This window comes from Balaenoptera musculus, chromosome 17 (genome assembly GCF_009873245.2).
Source record: "Balaenoptera musculus isolate JJ_BM4_2016_0621 chromosome 17, mBalMus1.pri.v3, whole genome shotgun sequence".
Taxonomy (NCBI): Eukaryota; Metazoa; Chordata; class Mammalia; order Artiodactyla; family Balaenopteridae; genus Balaenoptera; species Balaenoptera musculus.
In genome coordinates this window covers 19,068,884-19,093,755 of record NC_045801.1, presented here as the reverse complement: position 1 = coordinate 19,093,755, position 24,872 = coordinate 19,068,884, and the positions used below count along the sequence as shown (strand labels likewise).

Here is a 24,872-nt window from a genome sequence, read left to right as displayed (position 1 = left end):
TAGAATCTAAAATGTTATAATCTCATGATCTATTACAAAGATGGTGAAAACAGCAGTAAAGAAAATATTCTCAAACTTCCAAATATATTTGACTACTAATAACAGCAAAAAGTATGGGTAAATGTGTTAACACAGAGGTCTTTATAAAGTGAAATCTAGCCCCTATGCAAAGTCTCAAATGTATATGCTTTGAAGTTTTTAAGTGACAGTTACTTTATCTTCAGTGGTTCCTTTTTGTAACCATCCAAAACAAACACTGCTAGAACCAAGTATAGATTTACTGTGAAGTTCTGAGACAGTATTGGTGCCACCATTCTGTCATGGTATACATATTTTTTCCCTACAGCCAACACACCATTACATTCTCTGTGTTCCAATTCATTTAATAACTTGTCTTGAAAAGAAAATACTGGAATAATCCAGATATAAACAGTTATTTGGGCCAGTGGAGGTTCACATTCTCTGTAGAGGGAAAGTTAAGAATTACATGGAGAGACTAAGAGGTAAAGTGCATTAGGTTGATTAGGAGGAGAGAGTTAGTTTCCTGTATACCTTTTAATACTGGCTGTATTAGTTCTCTATTGCTGCTGTAACAAATTATAACAAAGCCAGTGCTTAAAACAAGAGAGAATTTTTCTTCCCAACTGATCCCTATGTGTTGCAGGAAGTAGTTGGAAATATGGTCATTAACTCCAAGTGTTTTAAAACTATTTGACCATACAAAGAGTCAAGTTCCATTCCTTTCCAAACAAGTGAGCCTCAGTTTGAAGGGAGTGGTGGTTCTTGCATCTGACTTTTCTACAGCCTTAAATTCCAAACATTAGACATTAGCACTCTTTAAACACTTTATCACATTTAGACTTCCTTGCTCTACTGATGAATGACTATTTCAGCACCAACACTGCCATTTTTTCAGGATTACCATGTTTATCTAGTAATGTCACTTTGCACACTTTATATATATTGTGCACTTATTTCAGAGGTTAGCATACTTTTTCTGCAAAAGGCCAGATAATAAATATTCCAGTCATTGTGGGCTATACGGTATCTATCACAACTACTCAACTTTGCCACTGCAGTGTGAAATAAGCCACAGACAATATGTAAACAAATCAGCATGGCTGTCTTCCAATAAAACTTTATTTATAAAAGCAGGCAATGGACCAGATTTGGCCCATGAGTGGTAGTTTGCCAACCCCTGACATACTTTATAAGAATTAGCAGAAATCAAAAATAAAAGTGCAGATCCCAGACTTCCCTGGTGACCTACTGGTTAAGATTCTGGGCTTTCACTGTGGAGGCCTGGGTTCAATCCCTGGCCAGGGAAGATCCCACAAGCTGTAAGTGTGGCCAAAAAAAAGGAAAAAAAAAAATGCAGATCCCAGTAATACAAATACTAGATTTCAAAAACTAAGTTCAATTAAAACAAAGCTAGAAATCATTAGAAATGCTTAAAAATACACACCAGAAGCCTCTGTCAGGCCTTTAGTAAACTTTATACCGTGTACTCAGTTTTTAAAAAAAAAGAGCAAAAATGAGGACCTTACGATAAGCTTGGCCAAGGATGTCTACCAGCCCACTGGCAAGATTTGGCTCAGAAACTGGATGTGTTGTGTAACATTTAAAAACTTTTATTTTTAATCTTCTTCTATAAGTAATAAGAACCTATCTATAAATAGATTTTTCTCCCCAAGTTCCAGTCGAAGCCAAACAGTAATAGTTTCTCTGTTCATCCAAATGTTAGGTTTAGCCAACTTCCTTTTCTAGTTCAACATAGCAGTTCTTATGATAAATCCATATTTCCCCATAAGCCAGAGAAATGTAGACTCTTTCATTCATGTCAGATTGAGAATGGGAAGCCTGTGTTTCTGTTTTGCATGACTAGCATTCTCTACTAAGAGGTAGTAAAGGGCAAGTAGAGAGAGAATACTACTCTTACGATTGTGTCCTTCAGTTCTCGCTGATTTCAGATGAGCGGAGAGTTTGTAGTGTTAAATTACTCATTCTTCTAGCTAAGTGAAGGGTGACTTCTTAATATAAATCTTCTCCTGAAGAAACAGAGCATTTTGTTTGAGGTCAGAGATTGTCGTGCACCAGTATGTGAATTTGGATGAATCTCTTAGCTTCTCCTTCTATCCCTTATATATAAAATTGGGATAGCAATGTATTTTTGTGAATATTAAATAAGCTTTTGAGATCATCCATTAGATGAAGTAAAAGAGGAGGGGAACAAACATTTATTGGCCACCTATCATAATGCATTATATCCATTATCTTCTTTAACATTTTCACTTATCCTGTGCAGAAGGTATTGCTGTCACCTTTTCTAAAGATAAGGCTTTGGAAGAAACAATCACTTGCTCAAGCTTATTCATCTAATAAGTGACAGAACTGGGAATCAAACTAATGTCCAAACCCCATATTATGCTACATACCTATTAAAAAGAATGTTTGTTTTCTTCCCCAGACTCTGTGTCCTAAAGTGGGAAAGAAAGGCCAGGCGTAAAAGTGGGTAATAAGTGCTAACTTTTCTGTTAAGCATTAAATTTTCTTTTGTGACAAACTAATTTATATATTATATAGTAAAAATCTTCTTACGAAAATATTTCTTTAGAAATTCTGGAGCATTGCTGTAGAGTTCCAAAAATATGTTTTGAAGTTTGAATGACTTACACAAAAAGTAATATAGACTGATCTATTTTGTTAACTATCGGGAAAGATTAAATATGCTGGGATGATTCATGACCATGTGCTGTGTGTCTTTCTGAAAGGTATAAATCAGCTACACAGGAAGAATGAATCCAAGTTTATAAAGCAATTATCTTTTTTTATTATTATTATTTTTTATTTTGGTCCTTTACAATGTCTTTCTCAAAATGTTTTTAAATGAAGATCTTATTACTATACCATGTCTGTGATGACCTTAAATTATCATATCATAAAAAGTACTCAATTAATAAAGTGAAAAACCTAAAGGCATAAAACAGATCCCACTAGAGTAGATTACAAAAGTTTACGTATTCCAAGTAGAAAAATTCATCCTTGTAACATAATAAAATCATTTTACAAGGTTGGCTTCAATTATTAAACTGGGCTAAGGTATTAAATTCTAACCCTAAGTCATAGTTCTTTGTCACAAGATCGGTACTACTTGGCAAATGCTTATCTCCTGAGTAAGAAACAAATGCTTTTGGGTTTGTGTTATTTTGCAAACTGATCAATTCATTAATGCAGTTGTAGAAAGAAAATGAAGTCTTGCATATTGTGATTACATTACTTTGGCTTTTCAACTTAACAGTGGAAGCTTAAAAGTTTCAACATTTAAACAATTTTTGTTTTTCCTTTTCAGTGGCTCCACCCACAAGGTTAAGGTATAATGTATTATCTCATGATAGTATCCAGATTTCATGGAAGGCTCCGAGAGGGAAATTTGGTGGATACAAACTTCTTGTGACTCCAGCTTCAGGTAAAAACACTCAACTGTATTTTTTAGAGTATTAGCAATTTTTTGCACACAGGGAACTAAAAATGTATTGTGCTAAGTGCTACTTTAAGCTCATTTGAAAGATTTTGGTTTTATTTAATCTTTGGAGCTTGAAAACTTACCCTCTACTCAAGAAAATAATGTTCCCCAAATCTAAAGAATAACTATTGGACTCCCCATAATTTTCCTCAGGCAAAATTTTCAGACTAACAAGAATCCTCACTACCTCTGTTTCAACATGGATCAGTTCTTTTGGTCTACTGACAATTAAAAATTACCTCCAAAGTTTTAGCCTAGCCACAGCAATCAGAGAAGAAAAAGAAATAAAAGGAATCCAAGTTGGAAAACAAGAAGTAAAGCTGTCACTGTTTGCAGATGACATGATACTATACATAGAGAGTCCTAAAGATGCTACCAGAAAACTACTATAGCTAATCAATGAATTTGGTAGGGTAGCAGGATACAAAAGTAATGCACAGAAATCTCTTGCATTCTTATACACTCACTAATGATGAAATATCTGAAAGAGAAATTAAGGAAACACTCCCATTTACCACTGCAACAAAAAGAATAAAATACCTAGGAATACACCTACCTAAGGAGACAAAAGACCAGTATGCAGAAAATTATAAGACACTGATGAAAGAAAGTAAAGATGATACAAACAGATGGACAGATATACCATGTTCTTGGACTGGAAGAATCAACATTGTGAAAATGACTATACTACCCAAAGCAATCTACAGATTCCATGCAATCCCTACCAAACCACCAATGGCATTTTTCACAGAACTGGAACAAAAAATTTTACAATTTGTATGAAAACACAAAAGACCCCAAATAGCCAAAGCAATCTTGAGAAAGAAAAACGGAGCTGTAGGAATCAGGCTCCCTAACTTCAGACTATACTACAAAGCTACATTAATCAAGACAGTATGGTACTGCCACAAAACCAGAAATATAGATCAATGGAACAGGATAGAAAGCCCAGACATAAACCAACGCACATATGGTCACCTTATTTTTGCTAAAGGAGGCAAGAATATACAGTGGAGAAAAGGCAGCCTCTTCAATAAGTGGTACTGGGAAAACTGGACAGCTACATGTAAAAGAATGAAATTAGAACACTCCCTAACACCATACACAAAAATAAACTCTAAATGGATTAAAGACCTAAATGTAAGGCCAGACACTATAAAACTGTTAGAAGAAAACATAGGCAGAACACTCTATGACATAAATCACAGCAAGATCCTTTTTGACCCACCTCCTAGGGAAATAGAAATAAAAACAAAAATAAACAAATGGGACCTGATGAAACTTAAAAGCTTTCACACAGCAAAGGAAACCATAAACAAGATGAAGAGACACCCCTCAGAATGGGAGAAAATATTTGCAAATGAATCAATGGACAAAGGATTAACCTCTAAAATATATAAACAGGTCATGCAGCTCAATATTAAAAAAAACAAACAATCCAATCCAAAAATGGGCAGAAGACCTAAATAGACATTGCTCCAAAGAAGACATACAGATGGCCAAGAAGCACATGAAAAGCTGCTCCACATCACTAATTATTAGAGAAATGCAAATCAAAACTACAATGAGGTATCACCTCACACCAGTTAGAATGGGCATCATCAGAAAATCTACAAACAGCAAATGCTGGAGAGGGTGTGGAGAAAAGGGAACCTTCTTGCACTGTTGGTGGGAATGTGAATTGATACAGCCACTATGGAGAACAGTATGGAGGTTCCTTAAAAAATTAAAAATAGAATTACCATATAACCCAGCAATCCCAGTTCTGGGCATATACCCAGAGAAAACCAGAATTCAAAAAGACACATGCACCCCAATGTTCACTGCAGCATTTTTTACAGTAGCCAGATCATGGAAGCAACCTAAATGCCCATCGACAGACGAATGGATAAAGAAGATGTGGTACATATATAGAATGGAATATTACTCAGCCATAAAAAGGAACGAAATGGAGTCATTTGTAGAGACGTGGATGAATCTAGAGACTGTCATACAGAGTGAAGTAAGTCAGAAAGAGAAAAACAAATATCGTATATTAACGCATGTATGTGGAACCTAGAAAAATGGTACAGATGAACCAGTTTGCAGTGCAGAAATTGAGACACAGATGTAGAGAACAAATGTATGGACACCAGTGGGGAAAGTGGCTGGGGTGGAGGTGGTGATGGGATGAACTGGAAGACTGGGATTGACATATATACACTAATATGTATAAAATGAATAACTAATAAGAACCTGCTGTACAAAAAGATAAATAAAATAAAATTCAAAAATTCAAAAAAAATAAAATAAAATAAGCCATCATGGGAAATTTAAGAGGTTTTTGAACATTATTGTGATGCTAAAGGTCAAAATATAAGTTAGTAATTTGTGCTACCTCTAAGAATTCCCTATGTCTTGAAGGTAATTATTTTCCCTCCAGGTAATTAGTGTGTTAACTTTTTTGGATTATTTGCTGATAACACCAAACTTTTAAGTACCCCAAGCAGGTGTCACTGAGGGATTAGAACCTTAGAAGTGACTTGTGTGATCTTTGAACCAAACCTCGGCCTCATCCTTCAATCTTCTCTGCTACAGCACCCCTCAAAAGTAGACATCCAGCTCTTGTTTAAACACCTCCAATGACAAATAAAAATTGAGGATGAAAGCAGATGATTTCTCCATGAAAACTGGGTTTATTCTGTGGTGACCCAATGTCCTTACTGCAGTGGCCAAAGCCAATAAAACATTCTTGACACTCTGGTATCATCATGATCAAACATAAAATAAATAAAGTAAATAAAAGGAGTAGTAAATAATGTTTACTAGACACAAATAATGTCTAGACACAATATTTGTAGATGGTTTTGCACTACGAGATGTGTTTCAAGTACTGTTTATACCAGTCTTTGCCAAAGCGTTTTCCATGGTGTTCAACAGGATGCTAATAGCTATTATGCAATCAAATGGTTTAATGGTCAAATAAATTTGAGGAGTGCTGTTTTAAGCAGAGTTTAAAGCTTGTTTTTTTATTACAGGATTCTCAAAGCCTTTAAAATAATACATTCTCTGACTCTCAGTGAGGAATTCTAATACACAGAGTTTTTCTAAGGAATTTTTTTTTAAGTGAAACACACATTATGAATGATTCATTTTGTGCACTTTGTAGTAGTTGAGCTTTAAATGATACAAGTTTCTGAAACCAAACTTAGCATCTTGGACATAAATGCATTTAAGGAGGTGGGTTTTGGCTAGAGAAAGGCTCAGTTCTGCCTTCCAGTAGCTGGTAGTGTAGATGATAGGAGCATCATTTTTCAGACTTAATCAATTTTACTAGAATATGTTTAAAGTATTGGATTGGCCAAAAAGTTCGTTCGGGATTTTCCATAAGCTCGCACGGAAAAACCCGAACGAACTTTTGGGCCAACCCAGTATGTTGTAATCTGTGTTATGCTTGATTATTTCAGCAAATATCAGAACTTACTTGCTGTTCCTGCTAGAGGGACAGAAGTTTTAAATTAATTTCCCTTTTCTCAGACACAGTGATTACTGCCAGAAATTAGAGAAGAAAGGTATATTTGGAATTTTGCATACAAGTTGAGTATTGAATCAAATAGCATTTTCAGCAAAGATTTAGATGTCTGTCTAATTTGATGGAGAGACAGTGGGGGTTTGAAATTTTTTCCAGAGCCAAGCTAACTTTTAAGTAGCCAGGCAATGAGTGGTTCCTTTAACATCCCAAGCCAGTGATGCTCAGTTTTAAGATAATTAAATTGCTAATGCTTCAAGGATGCTTTGACTCACTTTAGAGAGGCCATAGGAAGAATTTCGGTGTAGATAATTACATTCAGTCTACCCATACCTTTTCCTTCACTTTTAAGTGACGCTCTTTCCTTGAAGAGTATATCTGATGTTGAGAACTTACTGTCTTCTAATCTCATGCTATGGCTTTCCCTAGTGTATAAAAGCAACAGTGTGAGTTAAACATAGGCAGAACACTCTATGACATAAATCACAGCAAGATCCTTTTTGACCCACCTCCTAGAGAAATGGAAATAAACACAAAAATAAACAAATGGGACTTAATGAAACTTAAAACTTTGCACAGCAAAGGAAAACATAAACTAGACGAAAAGACAACCCCCAGAATGGGAGAAAATATTTGCAAATGTAGCAACTGACAAAGGATTAATCTCCAAAATTTACAAGCAGCTCATGCAGCTCAATATCAAAAAAACAAACAACCCAATCCAAAAATGGGCAGAAGACCTAAATAGACATTTCTCCAAAGAAGATATACAGATTGCCAACAAACACATGAAAGGATGCTCAACATCATTAATCATTAGAGAAATGCAAATCAAAACTACAATGAGATATCATCTCACACCGGTCAGAATGGCCATCATCAAAAAATCTACAAACAATAAATGCTGGAGAGGGTGTGGAGAAAAGGGAACCCTCTTGCACTGTTGGTGGGAATGTAAATTGATACAGCCACTATGGAGAACAGTATGGAGGTTCCTTAAAAAACTAAAAATAGAACTACCATATGACCCAGCAATCCCACTACTGGGCATATACCCTGAGAAAACCATAAATCAAAAAGAGTCATGTACCACAATGTTCACTGCAGCTCTATTTACAATAGCCAGGACATGGAGGCAACCTAAGTGTCCATCAACAGATGAATGGATAAAGAAGATGTGGCACATATATACAATGGAATATTACTCAGCCATAAAAAGAAACGAAATTGAGTTATTTATAGTGAGGTGGATGGACCTAGAGTCTGTCATACAGAGTGAAGTAAGTCAGAAAGAGAAAAACAAATACCGTATGCTAACACATATATATGGAATCTAAAAAAAAAAAAATGGTCATGAAGAACATAGGAGTAGGATGGGAATAAAGACGCAGACCTACTAGAGAATGGACTTGAGGACACGGGGAGGCAGAAGGGTAAGCTGGGATGAAGTGAGAGAGTGGCATGGACATATATACACTACCAAATGTAAAACCGATAGCTAGTGGGAAGCAGTCGCATAGCACCGGGAGATCAGCTTGGTGATTTGTGACCACCTAGAGGGGTGGGATAGGGAGGGTGGGAGGGAGGGAGATGCAAGAGGGAAGAGTTATGGGGTATATGTATATGTATAGCTGATTCACTTCATTATAAAGCAGAAACTAACACACCATTGTAAAGCAATTATACTCCAATAAAGATGTTAAAAAAAAAATAAAGCAACAGTGTGTTATGATGAAAGATATTTGCAAATGTGTTTGTATCTAATTTAGATGACTGTCTAATGCAAAGAGTATAACTGAAAATGAGAATGAAAAGTGTACTGAAATTAGTATATGTAATAACATTATACATATTTTTGAATGTCTTCACCTTTAAAATCTTGATTTCTGGTTAATAAAATTTCTTAATGTACACAGTTAACCCACTTCTTAGAACTGATTTATCTTTCTGTTTTATTATAGGTGGAAAAACCAATCAATTGAATCTCCAGAACACTGCAACTAAAGCGATTATTCAAGGTCTTATGCCAGACCAGAATTACACAGTTCAAATTATTGCATACAATAAAGACAGAGAAAGCAAGCCAGCCCAAGGTCAATTCAGAAGTACGTATTTACAGATCATAAAGTGCTGCCATGGGACTCTGTCCCAGCTCTGAGTTTGAGTCTGTGGTAAATATTGTATTGATAACAGGTTAAAATTCTAGATTGTTTAGATTTGAAAAGATCTTAAAAGACATTTAGTATAATCTTCTGTGAGTTCCTTCTGTCTCTAATATTCTCTGTCCCTTCCTTTACCCATTTCATGGTGCTCCTGCTTAACCTTTAAAAAGGTTTTAGTTCTTAAATAACTCCCTGACACTGTCCACTGAGCCTTATGCGGACATCTCATCTACCCAGCACATAATAGCTGCTCAATAAATACTTTCAGGAGTCTGTGAAGGGAGGTACTCTGTCTGCCCCCATAATGATCTAGGAAGAGAATGGATGGGAGTGTCTTCATTTTTGAGCCAGTTCTCAAATAGTAAGTTGGGCAAAGACTTGACATATAGAGACATTCTAAGCAGGAGAGAAAGCTCTGAGGCAGCCCCATCCATGTCTGTGCTGTTCCATTAGAAAGCTTTTCCTTATGTTGAATTTAAAAGTTGTCCACAAAGACCCTGATTCTTTTGCCTTTCAGGAAATATTCATTCATTCACTCATTCTTTTTTTTTTTTTCACTTAACAAGTGTATATTGCATGGCTACTAAGTGTGAGGCCCTATTCTAGGCCCTGGGAACATGACAAATCCCTGCCCCCATGGACCTTATATTCTAGTGACCAGAGACTACAGCAACTCCCTCTTCCTGGAGGTGACCTATCTAATTGGAGGGCAGTTTTGTGTATCAGGAATACAAACAGAAGAGGTCTGTCCTGGTTAACTTTCTGTGTTACTTCATTGTTAAGGTAGACTCTTTAAAAAACCCAACTCATTATTAAGGACAATTTTAAACATAACTTAAAAAATCAGCAGATTCATAAAATTAACCCCTAAATATCCATCAGTTGCTTCAACAATTAACCATTCATGGTCACTCTTGTTTCATTTATACCCCCATACTCCCCTCTCTCATATTATTTTGAAGTAGATCCTACACATCATTTCAAATAACAATAGCTTTTTAAAGGGTTAATCCACAAATCGAGAAGGCTGTGGGTTCTAGAACTCTATATACAGCAATGTTCTATTTGGATTTTTCTATCCCTCCCTTCCTTTTTATCTTTCTCTTCTAGGTAATGTTTTATGAGACACATTTTGTGATTTTTCTTAAATTAAAAAAAAAAACTTTGTTAACCCACTGCCTCTTGAAACTTCTGAACAAAGAAACATTTGGTGAATCCACCTGTCAGCAGGACATACAGATGTTTTAAATGTTGCATTCTTTTGAGATTCACAGTGTCTGGAAGCTCTGGGAAAGGGTTTTATGTTATTTTCAATATAAATCAGCCTTCTGTCTCATTTTATTGGCACTGTGCTTCAGTTTCTGGCCTCTGACATTCCTACATGAGTAAGGGAAATAACTTTCCTTAAAGTTTGTGAGAAGCAGTAAAAAGGACAAGGAGAAACAATTCATTTCACTTTAGTCTTAAGCTTTTGTGTGATTGATTATTGCAAATATTCCATGACTAGCAGCATAAGAAACACAGGTAGCCTTAAAACTTTGCCAATAGCTATTTACTCAAAACATTTAAAAAGAAATGCTTTTGTTTTCAGTTTGCTTAGCTCTGCTGAAATAATCTTAGTGAAACAGTCCAACTTGTTAGATAAATTATATGGATGCATATATATTTTTTAGCTATGTTATTTTCATTGGCAGGATAGAGGTCTTAGTTCTTCCCAAATAACAATTTATAAGAATGAAATTAAAATAACTTTGTTTGGATGGTTTCCTTTTCCATTTTGCATTTCAGTTATGTTTTTGCTCCCTGTGAGATGGAGCTAAAGCCTGGTCTTCCCTCCATGGAAACCTTTCATGCTTGGATCCAGGAAAATAATGATCTAGACAAATCCTGTGGATATAGGTTTGCAGTTAGTGTAGGGATTTGAATTTTTCAAAAGTCCATCTTCTGATACACAGGGAAACATAAGGAACAGTCTTTGGATTTTGAAGACAGAAAGGCATGTCTGAACTGTTATGATTCCAACCCTGGTGTGTGTATTTGGCCAAGCAACTTAACAACTTCTAGCCTCAGTTTCCTCATGGGCAAATGGGGGGATGGTTTGTGCCTATTATTGTGTGGGTTAACTCACGTCAGCACATAGTAGGGGCATGGTTGCTTTTGTTGTTACGATTAATACCACTTTACTCTTGACAGTCTGTTTTCTAATTGATTTTGCCTCCTGCGAGAGGAGGACAGAAGCTTGGCATGGCACGTGTTACATCTTGTATGTGACCTAGAGGCCCAATTCAAAGTGACTGTTTTGTTTTTTTCTTGTTCATCTGTAGAATGGATTTTGGCCCTATTTTGGCAAACTTTATTTTTGGTCACTATTTTTCTCTTTGGAACTATATTTTGCTCATCTCTGCCTGCAAAATCTTGCTCCTTTTTTAAAGTTTGGCCCAAATGTCACCTTCCTGATGAAGTTTCCCAGTGTCTCCACCTCTGCGATTATTCTTTCCCAGATCTATTTCTACTTTTAGCACAACTTTCCTCACACTAGAGTTGCAGACTTATTTTCTTTTACAGAATGAAAGCAATTTGAGGCCGTGGCCTATGTGTGGGTGGGGTTGAAGATGTAGATTTGGAAATTATCCACGGAAGGGTGAGAATTAAAACTGTGGGATGATAAAATTGTAGGTGGGGTGTACAGGGATGCAAGGCAAATGTAGTTTATGACTGTGTTTCAGGAATGGAAGCAGAAAAATGATCCAAAGAATGAGAATGTAAAGGAGGGGTCAGAGGAATATGAGAACACCCAAGATAATGCTTTTTTAAAAACTGAGAAAGAAAAGAATTTAAAGGAAGAGGTGTTCCAAAGTGGCCAAGCCTTATAAAGAAGTCAGAAGATGTGGTCTAAAAAATGGATTTAGAAAATGAGAAGATCAGTGGAAACAGCAGGATTAAGGCATCTTGTATTTAATTATTATTTTTAATCATGGAATTTAATCTCTAAGTACCAGAAAGCCAAGGAAGGTTTCTATAAAGGAATCATAGAACTAGAGCAACCCGGCCTTGGCAGATGGCAAGTCTCAAACCCTTTTAGCAAAGGGATGGAAGCCAGTAAAAAGAAGAGGAGGGAGGAGAAGAGATGCTAAAGACAGGATTCATGGAATAATACCCTAAGAAGACAAGAAGGATGGTTCAAAGGAAATCATTGCTTACCCTACAGAGCCAACCCTCCAATAAGTTTGCAGATTTCCATGAAGTGAATGCAATAATTAAATGAAAGATTTTGCCATGGGATCACTTCCTCCTTTTCACAGGGTATATGTGCAGATACCGCTGCCATTTAGCGATGACTCAGGACAACTCCAGGTGCCAAGCAATAGCAGGGCAGCTGCTGTGGAGTGAAAAGTAAAACTATTGGAGTACATAGGAATGACTGTATTAAAGGACCGAGGGTCATTCTGGGTCCCTGAATATTTCATAATGAAAGTAAGGAAGAAATACTACTATTTATATTAGTAGGGAAACATTTTTTTTTTAAGTTTGAAAGGAAATTATTATAGAGTTCCCTATCTTCTATTGCAGATAGACCAACTCCAAATGAGTATATTCATGGCTAAGATCTTTCTAGAACAGGGGCCAACTCACAGGCCTTCCAGAAATCTGAAGACGTGGCTTGAATCCTGTGCCAACACTTTCTGGTTTTATGAGATAAGTCTTAGCTCCTTAGCCTGTTGGTCCTTCATTCCCTCATGTCTGAAATGGGGCTAATCTTGTGATTTTATAACAATTATGAAGGGTTAAATTTATTTGATACATCTGCCCATAGTGAATACTCTGCCAAAGTAATTCTGTGATTTCCACACATTCCCATGACAAAATTGAAAAAAATAGCAGCTCCAATCTTCTGAAATGAGATTCTACCATGGAGCTAATTTCTACTTAAAACTTTCAATACTTGCAAGGGTTTTAGTAAAAATTCATTGAATATTTTCTTTTAGGTTTTAACCTAACATGTTGTTGTATTTTTCCTTTTTTTCCAGTTAAAGATTTAGAAAAAAGAAAGGAACCAAAACCCAGAGTCAAGGTTTTGGACAAAGGAAATGAGAATAAACCATCTGTACCAGAAGAAGGTCAGATTTTTTTTTTAATTTAATTTGCTTATTTGGGGGATTGAGTTGTCTTAAGAACACAGACAATACGTACATCCTTGGCCGCTGGTCCCATCAGAGGAGTACAGACCTAATACGAAAATCTCCCTCAGCCCCACCTCATTCCCTCCTTCCTTCCTCACACACAGTAACTGTCAACACTTCCCTCTCCCTTACTTTTCCATATTTAATACATCACTAAGTTCTAGTGAATTTATTTTCTATTGAAATACTGACAGAATCTGTTCGTTTCTTTCCATGTCTATTGCCAACACTCCACTAAGCTCCCCTTTCTTTCCTGGTGTGCAGTATTATTTAGCAAGATCTCAATTTGTTCTCTGCCCAGAAGTTAGAGTGATCTTTGCAAAACAAATCCGACTCTACGCTCCACATACCACCACCACCCCCCCACCCCCCCGCCGACCCCCGCACATCTTAAAACCCCTTCAATGGCTTTCCACTGCCCTTAGGGTGGAAGCCAGATCCTTATCAAGACTTTCAAGGCCCCCCATAGTCTCGTGACCTACCTACCTTTCTTCCTTCTTCATCTCGCTGTTTAATTTTAAAACTTTACGAACACATTGCAAAAACTAAATACTTCTAAAAATGAAATTGCAGGGTTAAAGGATATGCAAATTTTACAATTTTGATAGTCTACCAAACTGACACAATTTTTTCAATAATTTATTCTTAAAATGTACACTCTTTCCAATATTTGAAATTCTCAGTTTCAAAGTTTTCCTATTTCTTCTAATAATTTATAATTTTATATTTATATTAACTATATTATTATGATTTATTGTTACATATATCAGGTATATAAAAAGTATAAAAATAAGTAATAAACAACTTTATCCAGTTAAGAAGATAAATATAAACAGCACAGTCAGAACTCCCTATATATCCCTGTATATTCCTTTTCCTCCCCTTCTAAGAGGCTGCCAGTATTTGAATTCAGTGTTTATCATTCCAATATGTGTCTTTATCAGTTTACTACATAAATGTATGAATCCTGAAACCATATTTTAATTATGAATTCATATCTTAAATTTTGTATACATTTAATCAAAATCTATGTATACTTTGCAACTTGCTTTTTTTCACAAATATTAGATTTTTTGAATTATCCATGTTGACTTATGTGAGGCAATTTATTCATCTTTGTTGTGTATAATTCCATTGGATAAATATAACCCAATATATTTAACTCTTCTACTTTTGATGTTCCCAGTATTTTGCTATTACAAAATTGCTGTAAGTATTCTTATTTATGTTGCCTTCTGTACATGTGGTAGAATTTCTCTAGCATATACACCTACATATTGAAGTTTTCAATTATAATGTGTGCATATCTTCAACCTTGTTCATCTTGTCTATGATATCTTATTATTTTGTATGTTTTTATATATAATATTCTTTCCTTATTATGTTTTTCTTTTTCTAACTTCCTGAATTGAATGCTTATCTCATTAATTTTCAGTATTTCTCCTTTTCTATTACATGCATTTTTTAAGGCTACAAATATCCAAGTACTGCTTTAGCTGTATCACATAGATTTTGATATGTAGTATTATTTTTATGTAGCTCATGCTATATAATTTCTAATTTCTACTACGCTTTCTATTTTGATCCACAAGTTATTTAGAAATATATTATTTAATTTCTAAACATACAGATTTTTTTTAAAGATATGTATTTGTTGTTGGTGTCTAACAATTGCATTGTGGTACCAATATTTTTTAAAAATTTGTTCAGACATTGTTTAAATGTGGTCAATTTTTTTTGAACCATCGCATGTGTTCTTGAGAAAAATTTTAATCTCTGTGTCTGGGAGATTTGTCCATTTCTCTTTGTAACTCTGGCAATTTTGCTTTAATTAGAGGCTAAGTTCATGTAAAATAAGAGTTGTTATATTGTCCTAGTGAATAATTCTTTTTATTTTGTAAAAATTTTCTTTATTCTTAGTAATTCAATATTTGACTTAGACACTATTTTGTTTAATAGTCACATAACATATTGATTCTCTGCCCTTTAAGTTTCACCCTCTTTGTGTTCTCAGGTTCAAGGTGAGTAAATCTTTTTTTTTTTAATTATTTATTTATTATTTATTTGTTTTTATGATCAACTTTATTTATTTATTTATTTTTATTAATTTATTTATTTATGGCTGTGTAGGGTGTTCGTTTCTGTGCGAGGGCTTTCTCCAGTTGTGGCGAGCGGGGGCCACTCTTCATTCTCACTATCGCCGCCTCTCCCGTTGCGGAGCACAGGCTCCAGACGCGCAGGCTCAGTAGTTGTGGCTCACGGGCCCAGTTGCTGCGTGGCATGTGGGATCCTCCCAGACCAGGGCTCGAACCCGTGTCCCCTGCACTGGCAGGCAGACTCTCAACCACTGCGCCACCAGAGAAGCCCGAGTAAATCTTTTAAAGAGCATTTAGTTGGATTTTAAAAAAATCATCTCTTACAACCTCTGTATTTTAATTGGTGTCTGTAGTCCACTTACATTTTGGATTTGCCATTTATTTTATGCTTCCTATTATGCTACATTTTCCCCTTGTATGCCTTATTTACTTAAAATTGATCACTTTTTTTTAAAAAATACATTTTCCCCTCTACTGAACTAGCAGGTATTTAATCCTTTTGTGTTTTTTGTATGATTATAATTAAATTTTTAGTGTGCATACAAAACCAAACTCTAAAACTAATCAGTATATTTACCATTTCCCAACCAATACAAACTTTTATAGTACTTTAACTCCAATTATCTACCCTCTGTATTTTACATAATTCATAACAAATACATTAATTTTAATGTTTTTGCCTCATGAAGGTATAATATTTATGGTAATTATAATTTTAACAGTCATTGTTTGTCCAGAACTTCCCATGTATATAAATTTCTTTGCTCATTATTCCATCTTGCATCTCAGATTTTCTGCATGTGTTCAGTTTCCTTTAGAGAAGATCTGTAGTGGTAAACTTAACTTTATTCACACAAAAATATCTGCAGCCCATCCTCATTTTTGAAAGACTAGCTGGGTACCAGGTTGAAAGTTGTTGTCTCTAATCATTTAGAAGATATTTCACTCTCTTTTGGCTCTTGTTTAAGACAAGTCTGTTGACAGTCTAAACGTTTTTCCTTTTCAGGTAATCTCTCTTTTCTCTCCAGATGCTTTTCAGGCTTTCTGTTCTTTTTCTTTGGTGTTCTGTTGTTTCACTACAATAAGTCTTGTTATAGACCTCTTTGTGCTCTCAGAATCAGGATTTATAACTTTCACTGATTCTCAACCTTTAGCTCTTCAAATATTCTTTTTCTCAGTTACCTATTTCTTTCTCTATTCTCTCTTTCTCTGTATTCAAATTATATTTATCATAGATAGTCATAGTCTTTTTTGATGATCTATGTCTCTTAACTTTCACATTTTCTACCTCTTTGATTTTATCAATGACATTTTGGGTAATTTCCTTTATCTTTCTATTAGTATACTAATTACCCTTTTATCTCTTTCTAATCTGCTTTTTAGCCTGTCCTTTTTAATGAGTAAATCTTTTATTTCTAGAAATTATATTTGATTTTTTGAAAATTTTGCTAGAAATTTATATGGTACATTGTTCCATTTTAGTGTCTTTTAAAAAATTATTCTGCTGTCTTAATCATGTTTATTTTATATTCTGAACCCAATAATTATATTATCTGAAGTATTTTAGGGTTAAATTTTTCTTTTCTTTTCTTTACTGGTTTTCATTCATGGTGCTTGTTTTCTTGTTTGACATGTCACTTTGATTTGTGAGCTCTTTTGTGGGAATTCTTCACAGCATGGTTTAGGAGTGAGCACCTCCAGAGAGGTGCCCCTTGGTTGCTACCAAATTGGAACCATTTTATGTTAATTTCTTTTGGGGGATGCTCAAGCTTGTCAATGTTACAAATTCATAAGACACTATGTAAATATTGTTTTTCTTATTACCATTTTACCCACTTATTTTAACATCCATTGATGATTCTTGCCTGAGTCAGTTACTACTATAATGTTTCTGAAATGATAATTTTCCTAACTTCATTGTTCATTCTACATTTTTTAGGTGGCATTCTACTGTAAGGGAGATCTTTCCCTTCTCCCATATTTATTTATTTATATAATTTTTATTTCATGTGATGGATTATAATCCATTACTATCATGTATGTTGATGGCTCAAATTCTTCCAGAACTGCTCAGTGGGAGCTATTTCAAGGTGTCTCCTATGCCCTTTTAATATATCCCCATCATTCTTGAAGCTTTTCCTTACTTTCTGGCACAAACCTTGCATTCCAGGCTCCTCTTGTAGTTTTTGTGCCCTGTCCTGAAATCAACCACTTCTTCAAGGAGTTGGGATTTTTTCATGGAGAATGGTATTTAGATACCAAAATGTGGTTACTAGATGTGTTTATGCTTCTGGGTTGTCATTGCTTCTAGGCCCTCTTATCTGAGAATACACACACACACACACACACACACACACACACACACACACACACAGAGTCCGTTATCTATTTATCTATCTATCTTTCTATCCTCTATCTTATTGTACCTTGTATCTATCATCTATCCATACCACAGGGTTTATTCTAGCATTTCTTTTTCCATATTTACAACTCTCTCTTCAAAAGAGTTGGGTAACATGGCTCCCAATATCTTAAATGCATCTACTTATATGCTCAATCATAAAAATAGTTTCAAACTTGCTAATTTATACACTTAGCAAAAAGTCTGTCAACTAGAGTTTGATGTTTGCCTTTAGTGTGGGGTATATAATAAAATATCTGTGTTCAAAAGGATCTTGGGTTAGTTCTTTTCTTCCCTGTTCATGGTGGTTTTGTTATTCATTTTTAATACAGTCAGGGTAATTTGTGAGGACATAAAACATTAATGTGGTTCCAAAAGTAAAAAAGTATACAAAAGGGTAATACTCAAAAGAGGTATGACTTCCCCTATTTCTTCCACCCAGCTTTACTCACCATCTTTAAATAACCAAACTCATTAATTTCTGATTTACTTGCCCTGTGGTTTTTTTTTTTTTTTAATTTCTAAATACTTTTATGGAGGATTTTACGTGGAAGTTCTCGGCTGAGTTTTGGCTTAGCATTCTTTGCCAGGCAGTGCTTAAAGAATGGCACTCAAGGTGAAACCTATCTTCCATCCATGGATTAGAGTTTGATCCCAGAATTTAGCTATAACTAGATATTCCTAAAATGTCCTCAGTTCTCCTTTCTTTTCCCTGATGCACCTTCCTCTTGCTCTTCTAAAACATAGGTTTGAGTGAAGTGAATTGAACACAGGGAAAAGAACAGTGAAAAGTGAGAGTAACGTTAATATATGTTCTGATAAATCCTCACCGACACCTGCAGAAGGACCTTTCATTCAGCAGTTCATTTGCTTTACACACTAAACACATGTTTATGGAGAGGCCTTTCCTGAGCCCACTTTCACTAGGGACTGTTTCAGCATATTTATTGCAGTGATGAAGACCTGGCTTAGGGCAAAAACTTTCAGGAATTTTGTAGATAAAAGGTGGCTTCCTCTTTTAGGTGAGGGTTCCCATGAGGTATATAAAGGGGCAGAGAGGATTCTGAGGGCACTGGTGATATGAGTGAATAGTCTTAAGAAGTAAGTTGTAAACAATGGTGAGAATTCAGGTCAGAATTAGGGCTCCCAGGACAGTGAGGGGGAGGGTTAATGGGGTCCACTGGAGATTTTAAAAAGGTCTTCCCCACCCAAACCTTGATGTACTTCTTTTTTTTTTTAATTTTTAAATTTTATTTTATTTATTTTTTATACAGCAGGTTCTTATTAGTTATCCATTTTATACATATTGGTGTATATATGTCAATCCCAATCTTCCAGTTCATACCACCACCACCACCACCCCCCGCCGCTTTCCCCCCTTGGTGTCCATATGTTTGTTCTCTACATCTGTGTCTCTATTTCTGCCCTGCAAACCGATTCACTTGATGTACTTCTTTCAAGATGTGATAGTTCCATGATTCACATTGAACTCTGCTCTTTGTTTTCCCTACAATCTACAGTCTTTTGGTATAAGAGTCTACATTGGTAGTGGCTCAGATACAATTGGACATAGTTCAAATATTTTAGAATTTTAGTTTAGATGTAAAGAGCTAAGATCGTTAACAAAAGTTGCTGTGTAGTTAGTTCCTTGTTTGCTGTCTACTGTACGTGTTTCTTCAATAATCCAAATCCAACTCCCAAACAAAAGTGGTATTGGCCTTGGAGCCATAATACTGGCACGTCTGCAGCAACTGCTATTTCTTGTGTGTTGTCCAAACAGCTTTCTCCAGTCATTTTGGGTGTTTTGCACAAGAATACAGGACTTGATTGAAAAAGATAATGAGATAGAAAGAAAAAGTAACATAGGGTTTCCTTGTTTTTTCCTCTTAATGGTTTTTAAATTAAGATCTCTGACCCTCTTTGCGTTTTTTTAAATGAATTATTTTTCTCTGCAGGGAGAAGGTAAGGGGAGGGTCCCAATGCTCTGATTTTTAGGAGGAAAAAATAAGATGAGCTTAAGTTATTCTTTCCAAGAAAACTTTCCATTCTTTCCATGGGCAAACTATGGCCCATGGGCCAATCCAGTCCTCTGTTTTCTTAAATGGGTAAATGGGTTTTATTGGAACACAGCTATGCTTATTTCTTTATATACCATTTATAGCTGCTTTCCCACAATATCAGAGTTGAGCAGATACAACAGAGATCAGATGGCCTACAAAGACTGAAATATTTTCTGTTTTGCCCTTTTCAGAAGAAGTTTGCCAATCCTTGCTTGAGAATGTTTAAAACTTTTGAATATGTTGGAACAGAATTACTCACTGGACCGAGTAACTCACTGCTTTTCTAAGGACAGCTGTCCATTTTGGTATTTCCAATAAGAATTACATAGGATGTACTCTCATATATATACCTTCAAAGGACCCTACTTCTCATGCTCTCACATTTGTTTTTTTTTCCCTACCTGAAACACGAATTCTCCTAATTAACATTAAATGTGTTAATACATATAGTGTCTAGAACATAGTCAGTGCTACAGTTATTTTCTATTAATATTAGAATGTATAGTTTGCATGAATTAATATCATCAAAGACCAATCTTTTGTGTTAGTGACTTAACAGTAAATGCATAGAAGAGATTTGGTGATTACCCTCCAGTGCTGAACACTGAATCAGGCACTGGGAATTAATTGGTGATCATGGTAGGCAGGATTCTACCCTCATGAAACTTACATAGTCTAGCAGGGACTCAACGTGTTTACCCAGTGCCTTCTCCTGGGGAAGAGTCAGGTTTGAATTATATGTAGTTACGGTTGAGCATAGCCAGGGCACATGATTATTCTCCAGGTGTATTTTCACTTACTGGAATTGCTTACTTCCTATAATACTTTTACAGTTCTTGGCTTGCAATTAAGAGATCAATTTGAAAGTTTACTGCTTTTTCCACTAGTTATTCTGGGCCTTAAATCTGCTGAACCCAGCACTGTGAGCTTAGTTTGACCAGGGTGGGACTGGAGAAAATTTTAATTCTGGTGATGCAGGAGTCAGAATATTGGCTAAAGCACAGGTGAGTGGGTGGGTTTTGTAGGTTAATTCTGGCTAGATCTTGACTTTTAGACACAAGGGGGAAGGGATTGAGTCCAGACATAAACTGGACTTTGAGGTTAGGTTGTGGGTGGAATTCATGCATTAAAGGATCTAGAAGGATGCCTGGCCCATAGAGTATGCTCTGTTAAGTGTTCCTGTTCCTCCTCTTTTTTTTTCTTCATCATCTTCTCCTTCTATTTCATTCTCCTCTTCTTCCTCATTATTCTCATAATAATAATTATTATCATTACCTAGACAGTTGAAATAGTGTACCAGCAACACTAGGGTGAACTAGAAAATCTCTGCTCATAAGCATAAGGAGAATTTTTGGAAGCCCCTCTGTCTGTGCCTGTGTCCTGAGTGGAAAAATGTCTCCTTGAGAATTTATAACCATGGGCCTGTACCACATACAGATTAGGCATTCACATTTATACTCTTCACATGTTCTGGGGTCCTAATATTCAAGAAATTAATTTTAAACTTGCTCAAAGCTGGTATAAATAGGGTCCCTGGCAGAAGAAAACACAAAATCACCTTTGAGGCACACATGCTCAGCCCTAATTCTAAAGATTACCGCAGATAAAGCAATGCCAGAAAGAGTTTATAATCCCAAATTTTGAAACACAGAAGTAAAACCATGAGTATGCGTCATAAGACACAAATATGGTGGTCTCAGAATCCCATGATTTCCAATTATGAAATGATTACATAAATACTATAAAATAAACAACAATATTATTGAAGTCATAGAAATAGTCAAAACAAGGGAAGGATGAGAGACCATGAAAACAAGAGTAGGTAAGATTTGAAAAGGGACTGAATAGAGCATAAAGTGTTCTGAAGAGTGCAAATGAAAAATTAAGCCGCACCCAGAACCGTGTTGGTGAAACTGTAAAACACCAAAGTAAAAGATAAGATTTAACAGACAAAACAGAAAGAAGGAGGAATAAAAAGATCTGTAGAAGCCATTTCTAAGTGATGGAGATCTAGCTATGGGTAGTTGTCTGTTCTTCAATGCTCTGGCATATTAAGTAAAATCGCTGCTTTAAATAAGTAATGTTAATTCAAGTTATTAATTTAGTAAAAAAGGTTGAGAAACCCTGATCCAACAGAAGTGGTGATGTAATTTTGGCCCTGTTTCTCCTCACTTCTGCTCTCCAATCGTTCCGTAACACTTCTTAGAAGCACAGAGCAACTGCAGAGGTGGTCTGTCAAGCCCATGGCATTAGCCATATGGTAGGTTTGAGTCTGAGTAGCCACGCTCAGAGGAGAAATCAGAAGATCATATGACTGGCTTTTCAGTCCAAGCTTTAAGAGGATAAACAGTAACATTTTCGTTAGAATATTCTTTTTTCTTCCCCTATTGAACTTTCCTTTTTCTCCCTTAATTTTCTTGTTACTTCTTGAGGTCAGTGTGGCTCAGTATATAGCACAGAGGTTTTGTGGTCATACAAATGAAATCTTCCCTTGCTTCCTACCTACCTAGGCAACCTTAGGCGTAGAAACCTCTCTAAGCTCCAGTTTCTTCATTGGCAAAATGAGCATAATAGCCATAACGAGTATGCAGGCTTGGGAAGATTAAATGCTATCAGGTTTGTGACATACCTGGAACATAGCAGGTATGGGATGAATGTCAGTTTGCACCCCTTTTTCTATTTCCTTTTTTCTAGTGTCTTCTTTTCAAAGAGAAAACATTAGCCTACCAAATGCAGCAGAGTCTCTTACATTGTCAGTAAATATTTGTTGAATATTTGGATTTGGCTTGTTTTAGACTCAAGGAGAGAGGTTCACATTCCCTTAGAGAAGATTAAGAAAGACTGTTTTCATGAAAAGAATGTTATTATTATAAAAAAGCAGAAAGCAGATTTCTGTTTTTGCTGTGATGTAAAGCATTAAAATTCATGTTTTCAGGAACTCAGAAAAGCATGAAACAGAATCAGTCATTCAGAAAATAATCATTGAACACCTGCAAAGTACATGATACTGTGCGTAAAATTATAAGGTTTCCCTGAGGGCAAGGGGCTGAGATTCTCCTAGCAATAGACCGCCTGTTTTCTTGGACTTTCTGCTACCCCTGACCACTCTTGATAAGATATTTTTAAAGGAATTTTGACACCTCTTCTGTTGGCCTCCAAAAATTTTATCATTCTTAACCCATGAATTTTCCAGTGGTAAAAAAAATATAGCTCTTCCTTAAGTAAGTTTTCAAATGTCCTCATTTTAGTTTTTTTTAAATTTTTTTTCAGAGATATCTGAAGTTATCATTTTATTTTATTTATATATTTTTTAAGTTTTATAAGCCTATATGGGTTTTTTTTAACATCTTTATTGGAGTATAATTGCTTTAAAATGGTGTGTTAGTTTCTGCTGTATAACAAAGTGAGTCAGCTGTACGTATACACATATCCCCATATTTCCTCCCTCTTGCGTCTCCCTCCCACGCTCCCCATCCCACCCCTCTAGGTGGTCACAAAGCACTGAGCTGATCTCCCTGTGCTATGCAGCTGCTTCCCAATAGCTATCTATTTTACATTTGGTAGTGTATATATGTCCATGCCACTCTCTCACTTCGTCCCAGCTTACCCTTCTGCCTCCCTGTGTCCTCAAGTCCATTCTCTATGTCTGCGTCTTTATTCCTGTCCTGCCCCTAGCTTCTTCAGAAACAGTTTTTTTTTTTTTTTTTTTTTTTAGATTCCATATATATGTGTTAGCATACGGTATTTGTGTTTTTCTCTTTCTGACTTACTTCACTCTGTATGACAGGCTCTATACCATCCATCTCACTACAAATAACTCAATTTCGTTTCTTTTTATGGCTGAGTAATATTCCATTGTATATATGTGCCACATCTTCTTTATCCATTCATCTGTCAATGGACACTTAGGTTGCTTCCATGTCCTGGCTATTGTAAATAGAGCTGCAGTGAACATTGTGGTACATGACTCCTTTTGAATTATGGTTTTCTCAGGGTATATGCCCAGTAGTGGGATTGCTGGGTTGTATGGTAGTTTTTTTTTAGTTTTTTAAGGAAGCTCCATACTGTTCTCCATAGTGGCTGTATCAATTTACATTCCCACCAACAGTGCAAGAGGGTTCCCTTTTCTCCACTACCCTCTCCAGCATTTATTGTTTGTAGATTTTTTGATGATGGCCATTCTAACTGGTGTGAGGTGATACCTCATTGTAGTTTTGATTTGGATTTCTCTAATGATTAGGGAGGTTGAGCAGCTTTTCATGTGTTTGTTGGCAATCTGTATACCTTCTTTGGAGAAATGTCTATTTAGGTCTTCTGCCCACTTTTGGATTGGGTTGTTTGTTTTTTTGATATTGAGCTGCATGAGCTGCTTGTATATTTTGGAGATTAATCCTTTGTCACTTGCTTTGTTTGCAAATAGTTTCTCCGATTTGAAGGTTGTCTTTTCGTCTTGTTTATGGTTTCCTTTGCTGTGCAAAAGCTTTTAAGTTTCATCAGGTCCCATTTGTATATTTTTGTTTTTATTTCCATTACTCTAGGAGGTGAGTCAAAAAGGATCTTGCTGTGATTTATGTCATAGAGTGTTCTGCCTATGTTTTCCTCTAAGAGTTTTATAGTATCTGGCCTTACATTTAGGTCTTTAATCCATTTAGAGTTTATTTTTGTGTATGGTGTTAGGAAGTGTTCTAATTTCACTGTTTAGAAATTAATTTAGCTGTCCAGTTTTCCCAGCACCACTTATTGAAGAGGCTGCCTTTTCTCCATTGTGTATTCTTGCCTCCTTTATCAAAGATAAGGTGACCACATGCACATGGGTTTATCTCTGGCCTTTCTATCCTGTTGCATTGATCTATATTTCTGTTTTCTTGTGACAGTACCATACTGTCTTGATTACTGTAGCTTTGTAGTTAGTCTGAAGTCAGGGAGCCTGATTCCTCCAGC

At 35.7% G+C, this 24,872-nt stretch overlaps 1 protein-coding gene across 5 annotated transcripts in view; it reads left to right on the top strand.

Annotated features, from left to right (window-relative positions):
- The window catches only part of COL14A1 (collagen type XIV alpha 1 chain), a 241,550-nt gene that overhangs the window by 23,341 nt on the left and 193,337 nt on the right, over positions 1–24,872 (top strand). For all 5 annotated transcript variants that reach the window (XM_036829890.1, XM_036829894.1, XM_036829891.1 and 2 more), the window contains exons 3-5: positions 3,350–3,466; positions 8,993–9,136; positions 13,222–13,311. In XM_036829890.1, coding sequence (XP_036685785.1) covers positions 3,350–3,466; positions 8,993–9,136; positions 13,222–13,311 — 351 coding nt within the window. The remainder of the gene's footprint in view (positions 1–3,349; positions 3,467–8,992; positions 9,137–13,221; positions 13,312–24,872) is intronic.